The sequence below is a fragment of the Benincasa hispida genome, chromosome 1 (genome assembly GCF_027475165.1).
Source record: "Benincasa hispida cultivar pf3 chromosome 1, pf3_genome.v1.1, whole genome shotgun sequence".
Lineage (NCBI taxonomy): Eukaryota > Viridiplantae > Streptophyta > Magnoliopsida > Cucurbitales > Cucurbitaceae > Benincasa > Benincasa hispida.
This window is the reverse complement of record NC_143478.1, coordinates 65,493,957-65,515,984: the sequence shown is the minus strand read 5'-3', so window position 1 is coordinate 65,515,984 and position 22,028 is coordinate 65,493,957. Positions and strand designations below refer to the sequence as shown.

The 22,028-nt window shown below is 30.9% G+C and overlaps 1 protein-coding gene across 8 annotated transcripts; it reads left to right on the top strand.

The window, feature by feature from the left end:
• Window positions 1–6,538: 6,538 nt before the first annotated feature.
• On the top strand, window positions 6,539–14,731 carry LOC120084714 (UBP1-associated protein 2B-like). Of its 8 annotated transcripts, none has more exons than XM_039040541.2 (3): window positions 6,542–7,845; window positions 13,659–13,780; window positions 14,454–14,731. In XM_039040541.2, exons 1-2 carry the CDS (start codon window positions 6,635–6,637, stop codon window positions 13,747–13,749), a joined length of 1,302 nt encoding a protein of 433 aa, XP_038896469.1. In that variant the 5' UTR covers window positions 6,542–6,634; the 3' UTR covers window positions 13,750–13,780; window positions 14,454–14,731. The 8 variants fall into 8 exon arrangements, 6 of the variants coding, with proteins under 6 accessions (XP_038896475.1, XP_038896469.1, XP_038896485.1 ...); XR_016524195.1 differs by having other exon boundaries at window positions 6,548–7,845; window positions 13,705–13,780; XR_005483761.2 differs by having other exon boundaries at window positions 6,548–7,845; window positions 13,705–13,785; window positions 14,454–14,498.
• Window positions 14,732–22,028: the final 7,297 nt, after the last annotated feature.

The window sequence follows — 22,028 nt, the reverse complement described above, 5'->3', positions numbered from 1 at the left end:
GAAATAAGAATTAAACTATTTCAGAGTAAGGTTCTTTTGGAAAGTAGTTGAATTAGAATCTTTGAGTCAACTCATTTGAGCAATAATGAAATGATTTTGAATGAAGTTTTTCATTTGTTAGGTTCAAGTTTGATATGTAAGGCTAAATTTTGATTCTTAGGGATTTGGAGGGAAGATAGGAAGATTGCATTGGACATGTTTTAAGAAAGTTGACAAGTGGAGAAGGTGCACCTAACACAAAAAGGACTTCATAACAACATTAATAACAGGTACAAGGTAATATTTATAAGATGTTTATCTTAAAAGTCTATTTGTTCTAAATTTATTGATGTTGCATATTTTACAATCATAATTTTATGCTTTTAAATTTTTTCTTGTTATTGTTTTTTTTTTTTTATAGATTAAGTTGCATATTTTACAATCATGGATAAGTCATGGATGAAAATGAATAGAATGTCAGCTGAGTATGGTTTAGGGGTCGAGATGTTTATTAAAAATGGTCTACAACATTCAAATATACCGAATGTCATGAGTTGTCCATATTTAAAGTGTGTGAATGCAAAGACTCTAGATGTGAACAAAATAAGAGATCACTTATTTTTTAATGGTATAGATCAAAGTTATCAGACATGGCCTCGTAAACTTGTAGTTATGGTTGACGAGAAAAAAATGTCTCTTTTTCAGTATATGAGTTTGGTTATTTATATTTTTCCTACTTTGAACTTTTGTAACTTTGGTTATGGTAGGAACATTCAACAATTAAGAGCTTCAGCCAGTTCTCCAAATATACTAATGCCAATGGTATCATCAAACTATTGAACGGACATGCAATGCATAACATGAACGATGTAGACATGATCTGTATCACTTTGGACGAGCATATATTTGGAAGAGATAAATTTATTTATTTAGACCGCGATGATCTGATCCTATATTGCAATATGGTTGAAATAAGCTACATATGTATTTTGACATACATTGCGTAAGTATTACTCATCTAGATTCACTCATGTATACTTTATTTCATGTTTATAAATAATAACTTTTACTTTGTTTAGGTATCTTTAGGATGAATGTGGTCATGATATTACGAAGAAGTTTTTTATAATTGATCAAGCAAGAATATCGCCACACGTGAAGTCTCAAGATATCCGATCCAAAAATTTAGCCAATCAACTAGAATTGGCTAATTTAGACCAATTAGTCCTCATTCCATATAACACAGGGTAAGTAGATACAAGTTCTTAAGTTATTTTTAATTTGCATTATACACATACTAATATTTCAAAATTGTTGCTTATTATAGTTATCATTGGATATTGATTGTAATCAATCTACAAGAAAATTGTGTTTATGTTTTGGACTCTCTTCGAAGTAAGGTTCAAGAGGATTTTCATGGAGTTATAAATATGTAAGTGTAATTGAACTTTCTGAGCTCTTAATTGAAGTATTTATGTTTAACTAATATTTTTAAACTATTTAGTGGATTGAAAACATGGCAAACCAAGCACAATCTCCAACACCATCGGTCTTCTCCAAAATGAAAACCTGTAAAGGTAAATTTGCATTCATTTCTTAACAATTTATGTTCATTCAAACATAAGAATAATTGTTTTCAACTTCTTTATATGCAGTGCCCTCGTCAATTAGATTCTGTAGGATGCGGGTACTATGTGCAAAAGTATATACACGAAATAGTGCATAATCCTATTACTCCCATTACTAGCCTCGTACGTAAATTATTTATTTTTTATATAATACTAGCTTTAATTTAATAAATGGACGTAAACTTAAGTTGAATTTATCTTCTTTTTTTTTCTTCTTTGTAGTTCAATACAAAAGATGCATATACCCAAGGAGAGATTGATGTAATTCGAACCCAATGGGCAAGTTTTGTTGGCCGATTTGTGTAAGGATGTAATTCTTGTTTTTTGTCTCAATAGAATATAAATGCTAGCTTAGAATGAATGTAAACTTATCTAATCATGATCTTTGTGAATGAAATTAGTACTAATTTATATTTGTGAATGAGAGAAATGATGGTTTGGTGTAAGTATTCTATGAAAGTCTGGTTCTGGTATTGTTATGCAAATGTTGGTGATTAGTGTGTTTATTTCATATTTTGATGAATATATGTAATGGATTAGAAATATTGATTCTTGTTTGTGGATAAATTCATAAGTGGAAGAAAAATATTGATGGGCTTGCCATGCAAATTTTTTTATACTTTTTAATATAAAACAATGACAGACATTTCCTGACCCAACATGAGACATATAATGTCGTTTTTAACTTATTGACCAAAAAAATGAATTCGTCAACAGAATTTAAAAAAAAAAGGGACAGATTCAGGACTTCAATGTCAGTTAAGAATTTTAAAAAAAATAACACAGGCTTTAATGTCGGTTGCAACCAACATTGAAAGCCTTTAATGTCGGTTGGAAATTTCACTGAAGACCTTTAATGTCGGTTGCAACCGACATTGAAGGTTGTGTTATTAAACTGACATTAAAGACAACCAACATTAAAGGGCTTTAATAACACTATCTTTAATGTCAGTTTAAACCCAATATTAAAGCCCGAAATTCTTCTAGTGATGTTATACTCGCATGCTATACTTAAAATGTGTTTAAGGGGTTCAATAAGACACGAGAGGCTCACTATATTGTGGTGCTAGTCATATCAATCTTTAGTTATTAGAGATTCCAAGTATTTAATTATGTGATGATCATGTACTCAAGAAAAGATACACCCAAATTAGACCTTTTTTGAATTAATATTAATATTTTTAAAAATAAAAAGGTATTTGTAAAATATACTAATTTAAAAACTTGTTCGAACAATATCCAAGTTTTAATTAAATCAATGCAAAATGATATTGCTATGCGTGATAATGTCATCTCTTCAAGAGAAAAACTTCAATAAAATAACAAAGTATTATTTCTCTAGCACTGTGTCAGTTTTTCCTTGTCTTGGAATCAAAATGAGCATGGGTTCAAACGCTTACTATGCATCAAGAAGATTCCAAGTATCTAAAGATTAGAACTTATAGGTAAATAAGAGTCAAATACTAGAATAAAGACCACACATATAAGTATGTAAGGGATGATTGAATTAACTTAAAATCTTCTTGATAGGTTGTGTTCAGTTTCTCGTCCCATGTGAAAAATCTCATTGTTCGAACATTTGAAGCTAGAGTCCCATGCATGCAATATTAATTGTTAGAGAGGTTTTGTTTCTCCTTTACGAGAAGACTAGTAAATATTTAAGTTTAAGTTTGAGAAGATATTTTGTAAACAAATATTTAATATTCCATTAGTATATAAAATAAAATAAGAGTAATTATTGTAAATGACAAACTGCTGAAAATATTTTCAAATATAGCAAAATATCACTATCTATCAGTGATAGACAATGATAGACGCTGATAGACTGTCGGTGTCTATTACTGATTGCATTTTGCTATATTTATAAATAGGTTAGCTCATTTTACTATATTTGCAAACATCTTTAAAATAATATCTAAAAGTATAGTTATAAATGTTCAACTATTCATAGAAGTTTAAATTTAAATATTGACATAGTAGACTCTCGTACTTCACGGTGACATCTGATTCTCCAACACCCAAACATTGGTCCTTCAAGATTTAGAGATCTGATTCATTAAAGAATATGAAGAAAAGATAGGAGATGGAATGAGGTAAAAAGTGGATCGAGAGTGAGAGCAAGGAACGAAGATTTAGAATAGAGAGGTCTACAGACTTATTTGTTGGTTGTTTTGATAAATTCACTCAACGTTGACGTAATCTAAAGGTTAAAAAAAAACAACTTGGATTTTCAAAAATTGGGTGAAATTTCATTTGTACCTCTCAAAACAAGTCATTTGTACGAAAATCTCATAGGACAGGTTCACTTGAAAAAGACATGCTACTTTAATGGGAAAAAAAAAAAAAAAAAGTGTTTAAGAGGCTCAATAGGACATAAGGGGTTTACTCTATTGGGGTACTAGTCATATCAATCTTTAGTTATTAAAGATTCTGAGTTTTTTTATTTTTTTATTTATTTTTTTTGGTTAGTTCAACATTCAAGTATTTCGTTCATTATCAAAAGCATTAAATTATTCAATGATCATACACTCAAGAAAAGATACATTCATATTAGTCCTTTTTTTATTAATATTAATATTTTAAAAATAAAAGGTATTTTTAAAATATACTAATTTAAAAACTTGTTTGAAGAATATTTTGGTTTTAATTAAGTGAATGCAAAATGACATTTCTGCATGTCATAAAGTCTTCTCTTCAAGAGACAAACTTCAATAAAATGACTACAAAGTATTATTTTTCTAGCACCATGCGAGTTTTCCTTATCTTGACATCAAAGTGAGCATGGGTTCAAACTCTTACTACGCACCAACAAGATAATATTTGCATATAAGACAAGACATAACTATCAAGAGTCAAGTTTATGATTTGGAATCTAAATTTGGGATCTGATTCCCCTGGTATTTCCTTACATCTCCTACGACCTGGTTACATCATCATTCCTAATCTTGATGCTTAACTATCCCCACAAACCAACACGGGTTCTTTCAGCATTATTTGTCCTCACTCACATGCTTTTTAAGAAAATTACAAGAAATTACCCAACATAGTATTGCTCCAAGCTAAGCACCCTTTGTATGCTTTGTCCTTATTTACATGTTTCCCAGGAAAATTTTCAAGAAGTCACCCAATATAGGATTGCTCAAGCTAATCACTCTTAATTTTGAAGTTTTTATGATTGAGTTACTGAAAAGGAAAGTGCATTTTGTTAGTATAGGTAGTTACTTTCAATTCTTTTAAGTATTTTTTAACCATACTTATATATCTTCAAAATCTCTCCCATTTTGATGCGGTCTTTGTTCATTTACGTTTCCCTCCTAAACTTGGAGTATAGCATAGATTGTGTTCAATTTCTCATTCCATGTGAAAATCTTATTTTTCGAACATTTGAAGCTAAAGTTACATGCATGCAATAGTAATTGTTAGAGAGGTTTTGTTTTGACTAGTAAATATTTAAGTATGGAAGGGCCCTTTGTGAACAAATATTTAATATTCCATTAGTATATATTCTAAAATAATTATCTAAAAATATAGTTATGTTTAACCATTCACAAAAGTTTAAATTTAAATATTGAAACATAGTTTCAAATCATTTTAATTTCAAATATATAAAAAATATAAGTCATTAAACAAAAAAAAATAAAATTAAGAAAAAAAAATAATTCCATCGTATATTGGCCTAATAGTCAATAAGAAACATGATCTTGATAAAGGGAATAAGAGTCATGAGTTCAATTCATGGTGGTGACTTATCTAAAATTTAATATCCTACGAGTTACCCGTAGGAAATGGAGATAAAGAGTAAATGGAGATAAAGAGTAAATGGATAAGTTTATTGAAATTGTATTTTTTAAGTCCTGATGGGTAACCATTTGGGTTTTTTTTAAAAAAAAAAAAATTAAGATTATTTCATCTATGTTTCTTACAATGATTTGCATCTTTACTAAGTACAATGATTGAATTCTTAGCCAAATTCCAAAAACAGAAACTACTTTTTTTTTTAATTCTCAAATTTTAGCTTGATTTTTTAAACCATCGGTGAAAAATAGATAACAAAAGAAGAAATTTGGAAGAGAAGTCTATAGACTTAATTTTCAAAAACAAAAAAAATATAGTTATCAAATGGGACCTTGAAATTTCTCTTAATACAAATGAATTTTTTAAACTGAGTAAATAGAAACAAAATTAGAAACCTATAAAAAAACCTATTAATTTTTTCCTCAAAAAAAGGATAATTGCAATTGGTAACATTTTTTGGATAATAACCAAGTGTATAACATCATTTTGAAAATTTGCAAATATAGCAAAGTCTATCGTTGATAGAATTATGTCGTTGATAGACTCTTACCAACTATAGATTTATCACTGATAGACTCTACCAATAATATGGTCTATCATTGATAGACTATCTAAATTTTGACATATTTGTAATTGCTAATACTTTGGGTCTGGGGTCTATATTTGTAACTATCTCTAAAAAAACTAATAATAAATAAATAACATGCATACCAAATTTGTGATTTACCGTGTACTCAAAAATGAAAAAAAAATACCATAAAGTAATTCTTCAAAGAAAAACAAACCATAAATTAATGTATACGAAGGGAAATTATATTTTTTTCTATTTATAAAGAAGGCAAATTTTCAAATAGAAAAAATGTTAAATTATTTACAGAAATAGCAAAAAAAACTACTAATAAACACTTATAAACTTCTATGAACGTCTATTAAATACTGACAGACTTTTATTAGCATCTATAGTGATGGATTTTCAATCTGTTTCTAATACGGACTTCTATCCGTTTCTATAAAAAAAATTAAGATTTTTGCTATTTTTTCTTCTAAATTTCTCTCCATGATAATTGATAACAAATATTTTATATTCATTTTCTCAATATATATATATATATATATATATATATATATATATTATTAATATTCCAATTTCGTTCACACTCGGGGCAGTCCGCCGAAACCTTGTTTCTTCTTCTTCCCCTGTTCTTCTGAAGAGCCGACTCAGTAGTTCTCCAATGGAGGGAACCAACAAAACCACCAAAAGAAAGCTGGTCAAGAAATCTGAAAACAAGGTCGATAAGAAACCCAAGAAGGAGCTTGAAGATACGGTTCCCCCTCAACCACACGACGACGCCTCCGACTCCGATTTGGACGATCTTCCCAAACTCCTCGAACCCTTCTCCAAGACCCAACTAATCGAGCTCATTTGCACCTCCGCTCTCAAAGACCCCAATCTCCAAGCCCAAATTCGAGCTGCTGCCGACCGCGATGTCTCTCACCGCAAGATCTTCGTCCATGGCCTTGGTTGGGACGCTACCCGAGAAACCCTAACGTCGGTTTTTGAATCTTTTGGTGAAATTGAAGATTGCAATGTGGTTATGGACAAAAACACAGGGATGGCTAAGGGCTACGGGTTTATTTTGTTTAAATCCCGGCAGGGTGCGAATAAGGCGTTGAAGGAACCTAGGAAGAAGATTAATAACCGGATGACTTCCTGTCAATTGGCTTCTGTGGGTTCAGTGCCGCCCTCGCAAAGTCAGGAGGTTGGGCCGCGGAAGATTTATGTTTCTAATGTGCACCATAATGTGGATGCTGAGAGGCTTAGGGCGTTCTTTGCGAAGTTTGGAGAGATAGAGATGGGTCCGATCGGGTTCGATCCCGAGACAGGGAAATCGAGGGGTTATGCCAATTTTATTTATAGAACGAATGAAGGCGCGAGGAGGGCTCTTGAGGAGCCACACAAAGTGTTCGAAGGGAATAAATTGCACTGCCAGAGGGCGTCTGAGGGGAAGAACAAGAATCATAATTCCACGCAGGCAGCGCAAATCCTGGGGCAGACTCAGCCGCCGGTTATGGCGGCCATGGCTGCAGCTCCAAATTTTCAATTGTTTGCTCAACATCCGAGCCTTAATCCTGTGTATGGTGGATATGGGAGTCCAGCTTTGGGAGGTGGTATGTTGAACCAGGGAGTAGTTCCTATGAGTCAAGTGGGTCTGGTTGGTAGTTCAGTTGGGGCTGGGATAGGCTTGAGTGGTTATAGTGGGGGGTCGTATGGCTTAAGCCAATTAAGTGCTGGGGCTTCGTCATTGTTAGGCTCTTATGGGCCTGGTTCGTCATCACTGAAGGGGTTGCCGCACATTTACTCGAGCACAATGCTTGGTAAGACGGTTTCTGAATCAGGTCAGGCGGCTGGTGGGTCTCTCGGTGGATACACGTCACATTTGTGGTATGAGATGTTTCATATTCTTTTTATTCACTGCACTTTAAGCATATCATTTATATGTTTCAACTGTTCATTCAATGCATAGCATTGATTACAGTGATAGCTAATATATATAGATTATTGATGGGTGCTGTTAGGACTGCCATCAACAAAAGCCTAAGTGTATAATTGTGATTTAGTTTAGGTGATTGGTATATGAAATACCTATGGTGGCCATTAGGTGGTAATTCTGAGAATTTGTAGATTATTGCAATCCTCTTATTGGTTATTACAATCCTCTTATTGGTAAAATGGTTATCAAACTACTTTAGAAATGGTTAAATATGCCCTGCTCAAAAGGTAGTCATGACCTCTGGCCTAGGCACCTTTATTTAATACTTCCCACATATTATCTGTATATGTTTATGATGTCTGGTAGAGTTATCAAAGTAAAGTACTTGAAAATAAATTGTAGGGACTTCTTTAAAAAGAGTTCGGTAAAGGAGGGTTATGAATTATATCTAGTAACTGTAGGAGGATGGCTTGTTGCTGTGGGTTGCAAGAGGTTTTAGGAGAAATAATGTTTACGGGGTGCAGGCAGATGCCACTCCCATTGTAGTAAAAGTTTATGCTTAAGAGCCAACAGGCCTATCAATTTTAGAACAAAGATATCCAAATTGACTTATTGGAGGACTAAAATTTCTGCATGATTGACCAAAAAACATCCAAATGGATTGCCAAGCTTACAAGAACGGAATCAAATTGACCAAATCAACCCAATTTGTTATACCTAACTAATTTTTGGTTATGAATTGTACCTGCCTATCTGCATTGCTCAAATCAACCAAATTGACATTATTTGGTTGGGTACTTCGGTTTTGATTTGGGCTCATAGTACCATTAAAAGGAGTTGTAGGAAAATATTATCATGTTTTAGGTACTCTTAGGCTTTTCTCGTTGGTCCTCATGTGATGAAAGAGTAGATCTTCGCTAAAAGCTGATTGTGTTGATGGAGAGAAAGGAGGTCCCTGCCATTGGATCTGAGATCAAACTTCATCTTTAGAGGATAGATAGGGCGATTCGAGTAAGGTTCAAGTAGATTCACGATGAATCTAACATCTTTGATAGGCATACAAAAACAACTGCACCCCCATTTTAGAGAGGGATGTTCGTGTTTGGAATCCAAATCCTAGTGACGGATTCTCTTGTAAGTCCTTTTTCAGATTCTTGTTGGATCCCTCCCCCATTAGGGAGTGGGTTTTTGACGTGGCTTGGAGGATTAAGATTTCAAAGAAAGTTAGGTTCTTTACTTGGAAAGTTTTGCTTAGTCGGGTGAACACTTCAAGTAGGCTTGCTAGCAAGATGAACTCACTTGTGATGCCTTTCTATTGTATTCTCTGTCAGAAGGTGGCAGATGAACATCCGGATCATCTCCTTTGGGACTATCAGTATGTGCGGGTTGTATGGAGTTGCTTTTTGCAGGAGTATGATGTTTGAATTGTCGGCCAAAGGAGCATTCGAGCGAAAATCGGGTAGTTCCTCTTCCATCTATCTTTTCAAGAAAGGCCTGTTTTTTTTTGTGGTTTGTGGGGGTGTGTGTGGTAATATGAGATATTTTGGGGAGAGAGGAACAATAAAGTGTTCAGAGGCAGGGACAAGGACTCTTGCGAGGTTTGGTCCTTAGTGAGGTTTCGTGCGTCCCTTAGGGCTTCGATTTCGAAGCTTTTTTGTAACTATTCTCTCAGTAACATTTTACTTAGTTGGAACTCCTTCCTTTAGTAGGGGTGTTTTGGTAGGCTTTTTTTTTTTTAACACCCTTGTATTCTTTTATTTTTCTCCATGAAAGTTGTTGTTTATATATTAAAAAAAATAATAAAGTAACACTGAGCCCCCAAAAGTCATTTGAACACCAAAGCAGTTAAGATTAACAAGTCTTTGGATTTTCTTATTAATGATAGTTCAAATAATTTGGATTAGGATTCTCTATTGTTACTATTTTAATCAGAGTAAGGCTTTCTAAATCTTTAAAGCTCTCTACATTGTTTTGGAGAAATAAGGTCTTGTAGTAAATTATTTTGTTCTTGAGATCTGTGCCAATTCATCCATCTAAGTTCCATCTTGAGAGAGATACTTTGCTTGCAGAATGGGGGTGGAGATAGCCGAGAGAGTACAATTCTTAGTGGCCCAAAGTCGTCTTTAACAAACATGGGAGCCAGGATTTGTGATGGTTAAATACTGCTCTTATAAGACCTTTAACAATCATTGGACTTCCTATTACTAAAGGCAGTGCGGTGGTTTAGGATTGATCCAAATGTAAATCTGGTAGTGGTACATCTATTAGATATATGAGGGAGATGTTTGATGTAGTATGAAATTTTTTTGCCCTTTTTTATGTACACTGAGCACCTCTCATATTATTAACAAGATACGATCAACAGTTGCTGGAATATTAAGAAATGGCATCGGCTTGCCTTTATTTTGTTGATTGTCAAATAATGTGTATTGTCCATCGTGCACACAAGGGAGTCCTTTGTCCAAGGGAAATAGGCACTAGTTATATTAGTTTCCTTTCCACCAAAGTAAAAGATAATAATAAATAGATTACATAGGCAAAACTGAACATCTAATTGAAATAAAATAAAAGATAATAATAATGTAATCCCGTAACAACCTACATCAAGCTGAGAGAGTGGGGCGAAAAATTGGTCTTCTGGTTTTGCCATTGTTGGGTAGTGAGGGATCAAGAATGAGTAAGAAGGTGTGATTGCTTAAGTGTGGGGGCACAAGGCATTGTCACGGACAACTACACTGGATCTCAAGGTGGTGGAGGGTAGGTATGGCAGCGATGCAAATGGTTGAACTTGAGACTGCTATAGCTGTCGTGAATCTGGACATTTCACTGTAAAGTATCCACACTGTGTCCATTGATCTCGAAAATTGGTGATTGACAGTTGCTTCTCTTGCTTCATGGCGTGTTTATTTGTTTTCATCCACTCTCTCAGTTTTGATCCATGGGTCCTTAAGCAGGGTCTGTCGGGTGTTCTGTGACAGGATCAAGTAGGGCTCTATTTATGGATTTTTTTTCTTTTTCTTTGGGTGATAAGAAACCTGTGGATGTATTAGGAAAAACAAAACCTCAAAACAACCTATAGAGCAGAGGAAGAGAGAACCCTCTTCCAAAAGAGCAACAAATCACATAAGAGCCTCCAAATCTTGAAGAATCATGGGGAGTAGGTAATTACAAAAGAATTGGTATTTGGCACCCTATCATTACTTGGGCATTGATGTTCGAATTAGGATATTTTATAGGAGGAGATGATTATTGGGGGATATGAACAAAAGAAAATTCAAGATAGGAAGAGGTTTTGGGAGGATGTTCAAAGGGGGGACTCACATTAAGGCCTCTCTCTAATATTTCTTCTAATAAGTTTTTCAGTCATTTTCCTCCCTTTCTCTTTTTAAGAAAATAAACTATTGGAGCTCTTTTTTCGAAGTGTTGTTTTGAATCTTTTGAATGCCCCTTTTCAGTTGATATGACCTTGTTTGTCCTTTCCTTCATTTTTTTTATTTTTATTTTACCTTTATACGTGCACACATCCAAATGCTGAACTACCATAAACTGATTCCTTATTAATCCTTTTAAAATGACTTTTTTGATAATCAACTTTAAAATGTTTGTTAAAAAATTATTTAAAATCAACTTAAATTTCAATTTATTGGTTACCAAATATTGCCATCTAATTCACTAAAGTGCCCCTTTGATAACCATTTGGTTTTTGGAAATTGTGCTTGTTTTCTTACAACTTTTTACCATAGTTCTCATCTTTCCTAACTATATATATGTATTCCCAGGCAAATTTCGTTCTCATCTTTCCTAACTATATATATGTATTCCTAGGCAAATTTCAAAGACAAAATAAGTTTTTAGAATTTTTTTTTTTTAATATTTATTTTCAAATTTTGGTTTGGTTTTCAAACACACAAGATAGATTATAGAACAAAGAAATCAATTGGTGGAAGTAGGGTTTACAAGTTTAATTCTCAAAAACTAAAAACAAAATAGTTATCAAATAGAGGCCTAAAATATCCATCGCACAATAGATATACTTAAGCTTGAAAGACAGCTCTACCCTAACTGCACCTCCACTCGAACCCGAAAGAAACTTCTTCCTTGTTTCACTCATGTTCTTAGATTTCTTCTGGCCTAATTTGATTTATAACATGTTTTTATTTATTTTCCAACAGAATTTTCCTTGTCTTCTCATGATTTGAAAAGTGATGTCAGGTTGAAATTTTGTGTTCCTTTTGAGTCTTCGACTTCTACTAATGACCAGAAAACACTTCATCAAATTTTTATTTTTATTTTTATTTTATTTATTAATTGTTAATTTTCCTTATGGTCACAAATACTTAAATCTGTCCCATCATATGGTGCTTGTCTTTTAATTAGCCAATTTGGTTCAGTCTTTTTATTCCGCGACTTATTCACTTCCCCATTATTTTCAATTATTTCTTTTGGATTATTTTTTTAATAGTACACTTCACTGGACTTATTCTTATGTTTCCTTTTGATGGTCGTTCTTTTGCTATGCTTCTTCTGATTGGAGCTGTTTGGGGAACTGTTGATTTTGTTGTATTTCAGTCAACAAGAATACTGTGGATCTGTTTTTGGTTTTTGGTCTTTTCCTTTTCTTATTTTATTTTATTTTTTCCTTTTTTCTTTCTTTGATTTCTTGTTTCTTGTTTCATTTTTCTTATTTGGATCTTCAACTTCATTGTTTTGATGGGAGTATTCATTTTACAGGCCAGATTATTAGTTTGCGTTGTCTTATTTCTTTTAGATGCTTGGGAATCCATATTTGCGTTTGAGGTGCTGCTGAACTTGTGGATGAATGATTCTGTACTTTTGGGAGAGTTTCTGTTAAGAGCTTCATTTGGGCTTATTTGGCTTTGATACCATTTTCCGACAAACCCTTTTCATTTCCTTTTACTGTTTTTCATTCTTCTTTTCCCTTGTTTTTTTTTTTCTTTTTCTTTTTTCTCTACCTTTTCTTCTTTCCTCCCCCCTCTTAGTTGTTTTATGTAGTAAGGACCTACTGATTGGCACTAGCCTTATGTTTTATACTTCACCTTTGTTAATATTATCTTTTCTAATCTTTTTAAAGTCGTTATATATATTTTTATCATTACTATTTTCTTTTGTTGTAATATGTTTCTCCTCAAGTAATTTTAATCCTCGACTTCTTAGTTATAACCTTCCTGACTAATAATAATAAATAGAGGCCCCCTTTGTGTCCACTTGGAAATGATGGAGTTAATTGGAGGCTCCTCTTGGAGGCTGCTAAGGATCATTCAGTTCCTTTTAAAGCATGGGTTGAATATTTAGGACTAACCAAACTTCTCAGCGAGTCCAGTGCTTAAAATATTCAGAGGGGTGATGATAAGATGCTTGTTATTTGGCGGCTAAGTTTGAAACTGTTCTTCGGTCCTATTGTTCTGCTAATTTTCTAGGCTATGATATCATGTTGTTTTGTGCTCCGGGCTCAGAATTTGCAGTGGAAGAACTTTCGTTATGCAGGTTTATCTCTTCCTTTTCTTTGGTAGCTGCACTGCATCGCCTTCAACCTCATCAGTCTTTGCTCCTTTGTTTTTGCCCTTTTTGCCTCTACGCCTCATTTTCTCCCCTGTTTTTTTGCCTCCATTGTTGTCGTCGCAACCACCGAACTCATATTCTCCAACCTTTCTTTGAATCGATTCTTTCGATTCTAGGAGTTGACTGTAAAATAAAGTATAAACCTCACTGACGGCATCTGATTCATCATTTTTCATATATGGAGTTGTCAATTGGCTTGGATGTTTGATTCTCCAAGTTCGATCGTACAGAAGGCTGATGATGAACAGAGCAGAATGAGGCAACTTGGAATGTGATTATGTTGGCATCATTCTAATTCAAGACATGGTAAGGTATGGGCACGTGTGTATATATATATTTATATGTATGTGTATAGATATTTATGCATCTGCATTCATTCAAATTAAGCATTGGTTGATGCTTAATGTTAACACTGCATCTAGGTGTTCAAAAGGTCCAGTAACCAACTCATTTGGGTTGAATTGCGTTCAAATAAATGAAAATTTATTGGTTTGATTGATTGATGAGTTCACCTAAAATAATATAAATCAACTCGAATCAATTTGAATCTTATTATTAATTTTAAATTGTATATTGTTTTTACTTACAATTATATATACATATATTAATTTTAATTTTTTTTTTGTATAAATTAAAATTGAGTTAGCTAATTTTTTTAATATATGAAAATAATTAAATAAAACTTTTACATATTAACATTTTACTTTTTCTAAGAAAAACCGAGTAATTGGAAATTCATCCAACCTGATCCTAACCCAAACAAGAAGAAATTTAGAGGGTATATGACGATTTGTAATTATCATGGATCTGGAACCTATGAGAATTACATAATATTTTATATTATGGGAACTTAATTTGTTTCCTAAAAAAGAGTAAATTAATTTCTCCCAAATTTCTTTCTTTCTTTTTTTTTTTTTTTGGGTGAGTGAGTAACGATAATGATCTCCAATTTGTTAATTTTCTCGAATTAATTTTATAGTTGTGATTTGCCTTATAATTCTGGGCTTACTGGTGAGGCGAAATACTCATTTGGGCCTAAGGTAGGCCCAACGAATCAAGTGCACGTGGCGAAGAAGGGTGGCTGAAAATGTATCGGTGGAAGTGGAACGACGTGTCGGAAAGCATCTTCTTTGTGAATCCTCTTTTATAAGAATATTTTTGGTATTTTCAATTTTGTTCCTATTGTATGTGGAGAAATGTTGCAATATTACATTTTATTTTTTTCTAGTTTAATTTAAAATGTTAGTGAAAAGAAAATTTGTAGTCTATTCCAAAATTAGTGGAATAGTTTTTTTTTTTTTTTTTTAATTTATTGGGTGAAGAACATGTGAATGAGAAGAGGAATAGAAATGATATGAAGGATGATTAGTAGTAAATACATGAAAACTTATATTGCACTTATATCGACATTATATTAAATTTGGATTCTATAGCATAATATATGTATAAACATAATACATAAATCTATCAGACAATATGTATCACAGAATAGCCGTTATGTCTAAATATATGACTACAAGAGCAAACAAAATTGTTTTTGTGTTGTATTGTCAAAATAAAAGTAAATATACTAAATTAATTAAGATCATTTGCGATAAAATATAAAATTCATTTGCAAATAATAATAATAATAATAATAACGAAAATAATGATATGTAATTAATACAAAAGAAAAAAATTACTCTAAATTAAGGATCCCAATATAGGAAAAGTGAAATATGATCACAAATATAGATTAAGAAAGTTCGACTAGTGGTAAAATTGTAAAAAATCTAAACAAGCAATAACTGGATTCTTTTCACAAAAATTGACCATGAAATAAAGTTTAGGAAATATCCTATTTGACCATGGACACAATTTAAGCAAGAACATGTTTGGGACAAGAACTATTTTAAGATTATAATAATCACTTTTTGTTATCGTAAATATTATTTTGTATTCTCTAATTACCTATAGTCAAACACCATTTCAAAATTTTTATTTGTTAAAATATTTACTATTTGCTATAGTTTTTATTATTTTACTTTCATTTTTTTATTTTTTGTTTTAGTGTTTACTATTTCCTTCTCAAACTAAAATAGTTTATACCTCAAACACATACTATTATAATCTAAATTAAAATAATTTATACCCAAACACAAACTATTATAACTCAACTACAATAACCTAGGACATAATAACTAACTCCTTATCCGAGACGCTCCTTAAATGTTTGGGTGGAATAGGCTATTAATAACTTACTCCATGTTTGAGTTTCAAATTATAACCGTTGATATTTTTAACTATTATAATCTACAATTAACTATAGTATTACTATTTTAATTTCTCTTTATTACCATGCTTACTATTTGTTAAAATATTTACTATTTCTCACTCAATCTCATTTTCTTTTTATTATAGTGTTTACTATTTTCTACTTATATTATAACGGTTTACACTCCAAACATAAACTATTATAACCTATATTAAAATAATATCCACTCCAAACATAAACTATTATAACCTAGATTAAAATAATCTACACTTCAAACATAAACTATTATAACCTACCGACAATTATATTTCGTAGACTATAATGACTATTAACGACCCAAAAAGCATCTACTAAGTTAATGAAATTTTAATTTTATGCCCATAGGTCCACCTCGTTTTATAGTGTCTAAAATTTTCAAATTTATATGTAATAAATCCTTGAACTTATAATTTTATGTCTAATAAATCATCGACGTCTTTGACATTTTAAAAAATTTACAAATCTATTCGACATAAAATTTAAAATTTAGCATCTTATTAGACACAAAATTGTATTTTATGTAATGTATTTGTCACTTCTTATAAAGTGTCGAATATGCCATTGATCTATTTAACAAAAATATGAGTTTCTAGTTCCGCTTTTAAAGTTTAGAGACCTATTACAAAGTTAAAAGTTCAAATATTTTTTAAAGTTTAAGGACTTATTAGTCACATACATACTAAACTTGTAATTTAATCTTATTATTATTTTTAAAAAAAAAGATTCGATGACAAGATTACGATGTATGACTATCTCAATTATGTATGAAAATTTCCCCAACTCTAAATGAGCCTCCACAGAAATAAGAAAGAATATCTCAAGAAGAAAATAACTAGTACAAGACAATTGTACATATTTATTTAGAAAGATGATCAATAATCAATATAAGAAAGGAGAACTTGTTAAATCAACCAAAAAACTTAGCTAATAAGTGAAGGTAAATTTAATATCATATTATCGAACAAAACTTGAATATGGAAATTTTTCTAGTACTATACTCTATTTATTCACATTATAAATTTATCTTCATAAATATTTATGGACCTCACATTAATGTCAAAAACGAGTTGACGTGACACACAATAAGTGAAGGTAGCATGAAAAATTGTCCATATCTACCGTCCCATTGATAGACACCTTAACTTCGAAGTAAGCATTGAATGATTCTTATAGTCGTTTAACTCTATTTCGCCCTTGGAACGTGTGACATAATAATTGCCCTCATGACATGATTAGGTTGAATTGGAGTCTCGATTGAGCTTAGTTTTCATGTTGTTGAGACTTCCCTCGTGGTGTCTTTGATTGTTTATTTGCTTATGAGGATTAATCAATTTAATTAATTGATTAATACTAATAGAGAGTGTGTGGAATGAAATTCGGATATGAATGGAAAGAAAGAGGAAGCTTTGAGATTAAGATATGATCACCACACCCTACGCCTTGTTTAATATCAACATTTTCTTTTTAATTATCATTATTACTCGTTTCTTTGTTCTTAACCTTTCTTCAAGAAACAGAAATCGTTTATTTTTATGATTATTTTTATTTTTAGTTCCTTATTGAAAACTAAAATGTATAAACATTAATTGTGAATTTATAATTTTAGAAAACATCGAGAAGAAGAATGTCTTATTCCTTGTTGAAAATTGAAATATATAATACAAAAAGAGAAAAGTTAGAGATATATTTTGAAATTTGAAAATAACAAAACTATCAAATAGCACCTGATGTAATGTTCACGACAAGAATGAAATAATAAGTTCAAAGGAATTATAAAATCTAGGAAGTTATGAATTCGTGAGACTAACGATTTAAGGAGTTAATAAGTTATAAAATTAATGTTTTTTTAGTAGTGGGACCCATAAACTCTTTGAATCAAACAATGAGTGAAGTTCACAACTCTACTTCACAACTCATATTGTTGAATCCTTGAGCCAAATACACATGAGGTGTTAAAGTTTCATCCAAATTTAATATAGTTGAACTGACATAAGATATGTGTCATTGACTAAAAAGTTAACTCCACATATTATTGAACTAAAAAGAATATATTGATATATTTAAAATAATTTTGATTTTAATTGAGTAAATTTCTTTATGATCTATTATTAATATGACTGCTTATTTTTATTGAGGATTTCACACAGAAATCAAGGAATCTTACAATCTTAATAAAATATGTTGACAATTGATCCAAGACCTAAAAGTCCACGAGCGAGCTCAAGCTTAAGAAAATTTGGGTGATGACATGAGAAAGCACAAGTCTCAAAGGAAAAAGTCAGATCCTCGAGTTCTAGGTCAACCAATCGAGTTGGTAAATATTAGAAAATAATCGAGTCATGCTTGGACTGGCACCTTGAAGCCTCAAGCGCTACAAATCACATTGACATCACCAAAGTTACAGGTAACATGCGAGTGTCAGAAAAAGAACAATATAAAAAGACCTCACAATTTTGAAGGAACATATTAAGATCTCATATTGAAAAAAGCTAGGCGTTATAACCGATTAATTTTTTAGATGAAATCCATATAAAGAGATAATTTAAAACAAAAATAAAAATGGACATAAAAAAACAATTATAAATAATGTATTTGGCACCAGTCCAGTCCTATCTTTGGTCTCCATCATTGACATTTTGCCTCCATTTTCATCCCCAGCTATGTACTTTCAATCATTTTAGTATTTATTATTATTTTTTTTTAAATTTTTCTTCCTTTTTTTTTTTTTTTTATTGGGGGGGGGGGGGGGGGGGGGTCAATTTACAGTTTAACGTAATGACTAAAAAGAATATATTTGAATGAAATATTGTAAGAATAATTTTTTTTTAAAAAAAAAAACTAATAATAATGGAAATGAAATGTATGGCCAAATTCTCCCCAATGGCATTCTCTGTCTTTTCACAATTTCTCTCAATCATCAACTTCTTTTCCATTATATATATTTGGAAATTTGAAATTACCTCAGCAAATCGGAACTCAAATTTCCTTAAATGGAAATCAATATTTTCCTCTCAAATCCGAATACTTAGCCGACCAACGCAACGAATTTTCTTTTAGATACATTTACACAAAACTCCCCTTTTTGACCAACTAAAAAGGGAAACCTTATTTCTAATATATATATATATATTCTACCTTTATCATAATTTACATCATAATTTATTCCAATTCAACCATAATTTCATCTCATTTAACTAATTGAATAATTAATAAACTCAAATACTCTCAATTAACTATTATTTCAAACTCAAATACTCTCAATTAACTATTATTTATAGTTGAATGAGATTCTTTTATGGGTAAAAGTCGTTAGAGCTACTTTTTATTAGTAATATTTTTAGAGTAACGTTATCAGTAAGGTTTTAAATGTCTTTTTGATGAAAATATCAAAGTTTCAATTTTATAAAAATATCAATATATTTATCTTTGACATGCCAAGAGGTTATAGATATTTTTGTTATGTTTTATTAGTTTTTTTTTTTTTCTGATCTTTTGATTCTCTTTTATATTGATGTTGAACATGTGAACAACGAAAGTATCAATGAAAATATCAACATGTGAAGAAATTTAATTTTATTATTATTATTATTATTATTCTTACTCTTTATTGTTATTTTGGTTTGATGATTTGTACTCATTCTTATTTTTCTTAATTATATTATTTGGAAAATAAGAAAATTTAGGAAAGGTAATTATAGCCAACCATATGTTCATGACCTCATCCTTAATGCCAATGCACTTTAGTATCTAGAAGAGATTTGGAAGTATAAGAGCCCCAAAAAAAAAAGGACAATTAGAAATAGAATGATATATAAAAAAAAAAAAAGTAGTCAATAGTAAGGTTTATAATTTTTGTAAGTAAAATGGAAGTTTGCATGACTTTTAAAAGTATAATTGATATGAATGGTTGGGATTTGTGCCCCAAAATCTCTAGTTAATTAGTTATTTAATATACTATTTGATTATTTTATCAAATATATAATAATGAATTATCTATTATAGTAAAAATCTAAAACTATTATATGTAATCTTGAACCGTATGTGGTTGATATACACGTAAATCATGTTCAAGTAATAACTCAAAGGGTATATAGTATATGAATAAGATTAGGTAGATTATCTTGGTAACACTATAAATACGATCCACTTTGTAATTGTTACAAACGATATGATCTAAACTGTTCATGTGAAAACATGTGAGTGGAGTATCCTATTCAAAGAATTTGTATAAGACTGGACTGCAAAATAATTAATCTCTCTTTGTAAATCCGTTAGTTGAAAAGATTAATATTTCACAGAATGATCATAAATAACTTGAAATTAATCCTGAGTGAGTTATGAATTTCTGCTTGTGAGGGCTTGTCCTTTGATTTGTATGGGTGAGAGTGGCCCGAGCCACCATATGTCTTCCATTTTTGGGATTTGGCCAAATAGGGAGCTTGGAATGTAATTTCATAAGATGGAATTCGTTCCTTTCCGTATAGGGTAAGTAGATGAGTGTTTCACTTAAGTGCTAACTCTTGGACTTGAACAATGGGACCCCATTGTCTCAATGCACCCGAGAGAAACTTAGTTTATGGTTGAACCATAAATAAATTGTTCATTAAAAGATCAATGGTACTTAAAGATACATATATAATTATAGGGGTAAAACAGACATTTGACACAGCTGTAATTACAAACAACTCGTGAAAGATCAACTTACATATAGTTATTACATCCATGGACGTAATATGTTCTATAGTGCATAAGAATACAACTATGGGTCTATAGTGGTCTACCTCATAGTTAATGAATGTTAATTAATTAATTAAATAGTTTAATTAATTAATCTCGAATCACTGATGTTTATAATCTGTAGGTCCATTAGGTCTCTTTACTAGCCCACAATAGATTAACAAGGATCAAAATTTTGAAGGAATAATTTGAATTGTTCAAATTAGATTAAAAAAACATATATTAATTATATATAATATGATTAATACCAAATATAATATATATAGATGTATTATTATATAACTACTTATGAATATGATTCAAATTTTAAAATTTTCATATTCATAAGTAATTATATAATAATATATTTATATATAGTTAAAATTTGAATGTGACTCAAATATTAAATTAATATGAATAAAGTTCCTATTAAAATTATAGATTATAAATTCATATGAATGTGATTCATATTAAAACTATAGATTAAGAGAGAAATATACATTTGAATATGATTTAAATTTTTATTTAATTAAATATGAAATATTTAATCAAATTAATTAATTAATTTCCTCTTAATGAAGGGGAAGTGGGGAGTTAATTTTCCTACCTTAAATCCGAGATGGGAGTTATTATGGAAGATGGATTTTTTAGATTTTCTCCAAAAGCTCTCCTCTTCTCTCTATTCTCAAATACAGAAAAGTTCTCTAAGACTTACCTTTTACTCTCTCACAAACTCCCTTAATCTTTTAACAAGACTCCCACCGGTCGGTTCTTGCAAAGAGACATAGCCAGGAAGACCTTTTAAAAGCGTTTTCATTAAGATGGAGATTAATTTGTTGGAAGAGATCACATTGCTGAAAGAAAGAGTTCTTCAAAAGTAATTGTTACTCTTTTCATAAATTCTATGCTTAGCCTTGTAAATTTCAACATAGTTTCTTCAATATTCTAAATGTTTTATCCATATAAAATTCGATGTAAAAGCAATCAATCGCTTCAACAAACATTCGATTCCTTCATATTATTCACAATACTTTTCAATGTGAGTTTATTCTGGTTTACGCCAAGAAGAACATTGATACAAATTTATATTTAATGCATTCAAGCTTCATTTATGACAAGTTTAAGTTAAACAAACTTGCATAATGAAGTCAAGTTGTATTAAATGAACACGAATAATACATTCCAACTTTTATTTAAAGCAAGACAAACATCAATTAATCGAACTACAATTCCGACTTTTAATGAAATTTTAATTATACATGGACGACGATGTGAATTATTCTTAGATTTATTGTCCTTTACAATGTAACTTTTTGATCCTTGAATCTTTTTTATGTGGTTGGATTTATGTTATGTTTTGAAGGCTTAAAAGCATTTTGGTTGTAACAAAAATGAGGTTCGTTTTTTATGATATTTTAATAAAATTGAAGTCCTTTGGAGTTAAAGGCCATGAGCAACGTTCTTTGCATATATGTGTTTAAACTTTTTGTTAAGATTATATAATTAGTATATTCATCCAACTATTTATATTGGGGTGATCAAATC

Excerpts from the sequence above, each read along its gene's own strand:
- LOC120084714 (XM_039040530.2), top strand. The coding sequence starts at position 6,635 with ATGGAGGGAACCAACAAAACCACCAAAAGAAAGCTGGTCAAGAAATCT. Across the intron at positions 7,846-14,453 it reads GGATACACGTCACATTTGTG|TTGTGATTTGCCTTATAATT; the intron begins GTATGAGATGTT and ends TTAATTTTATAG.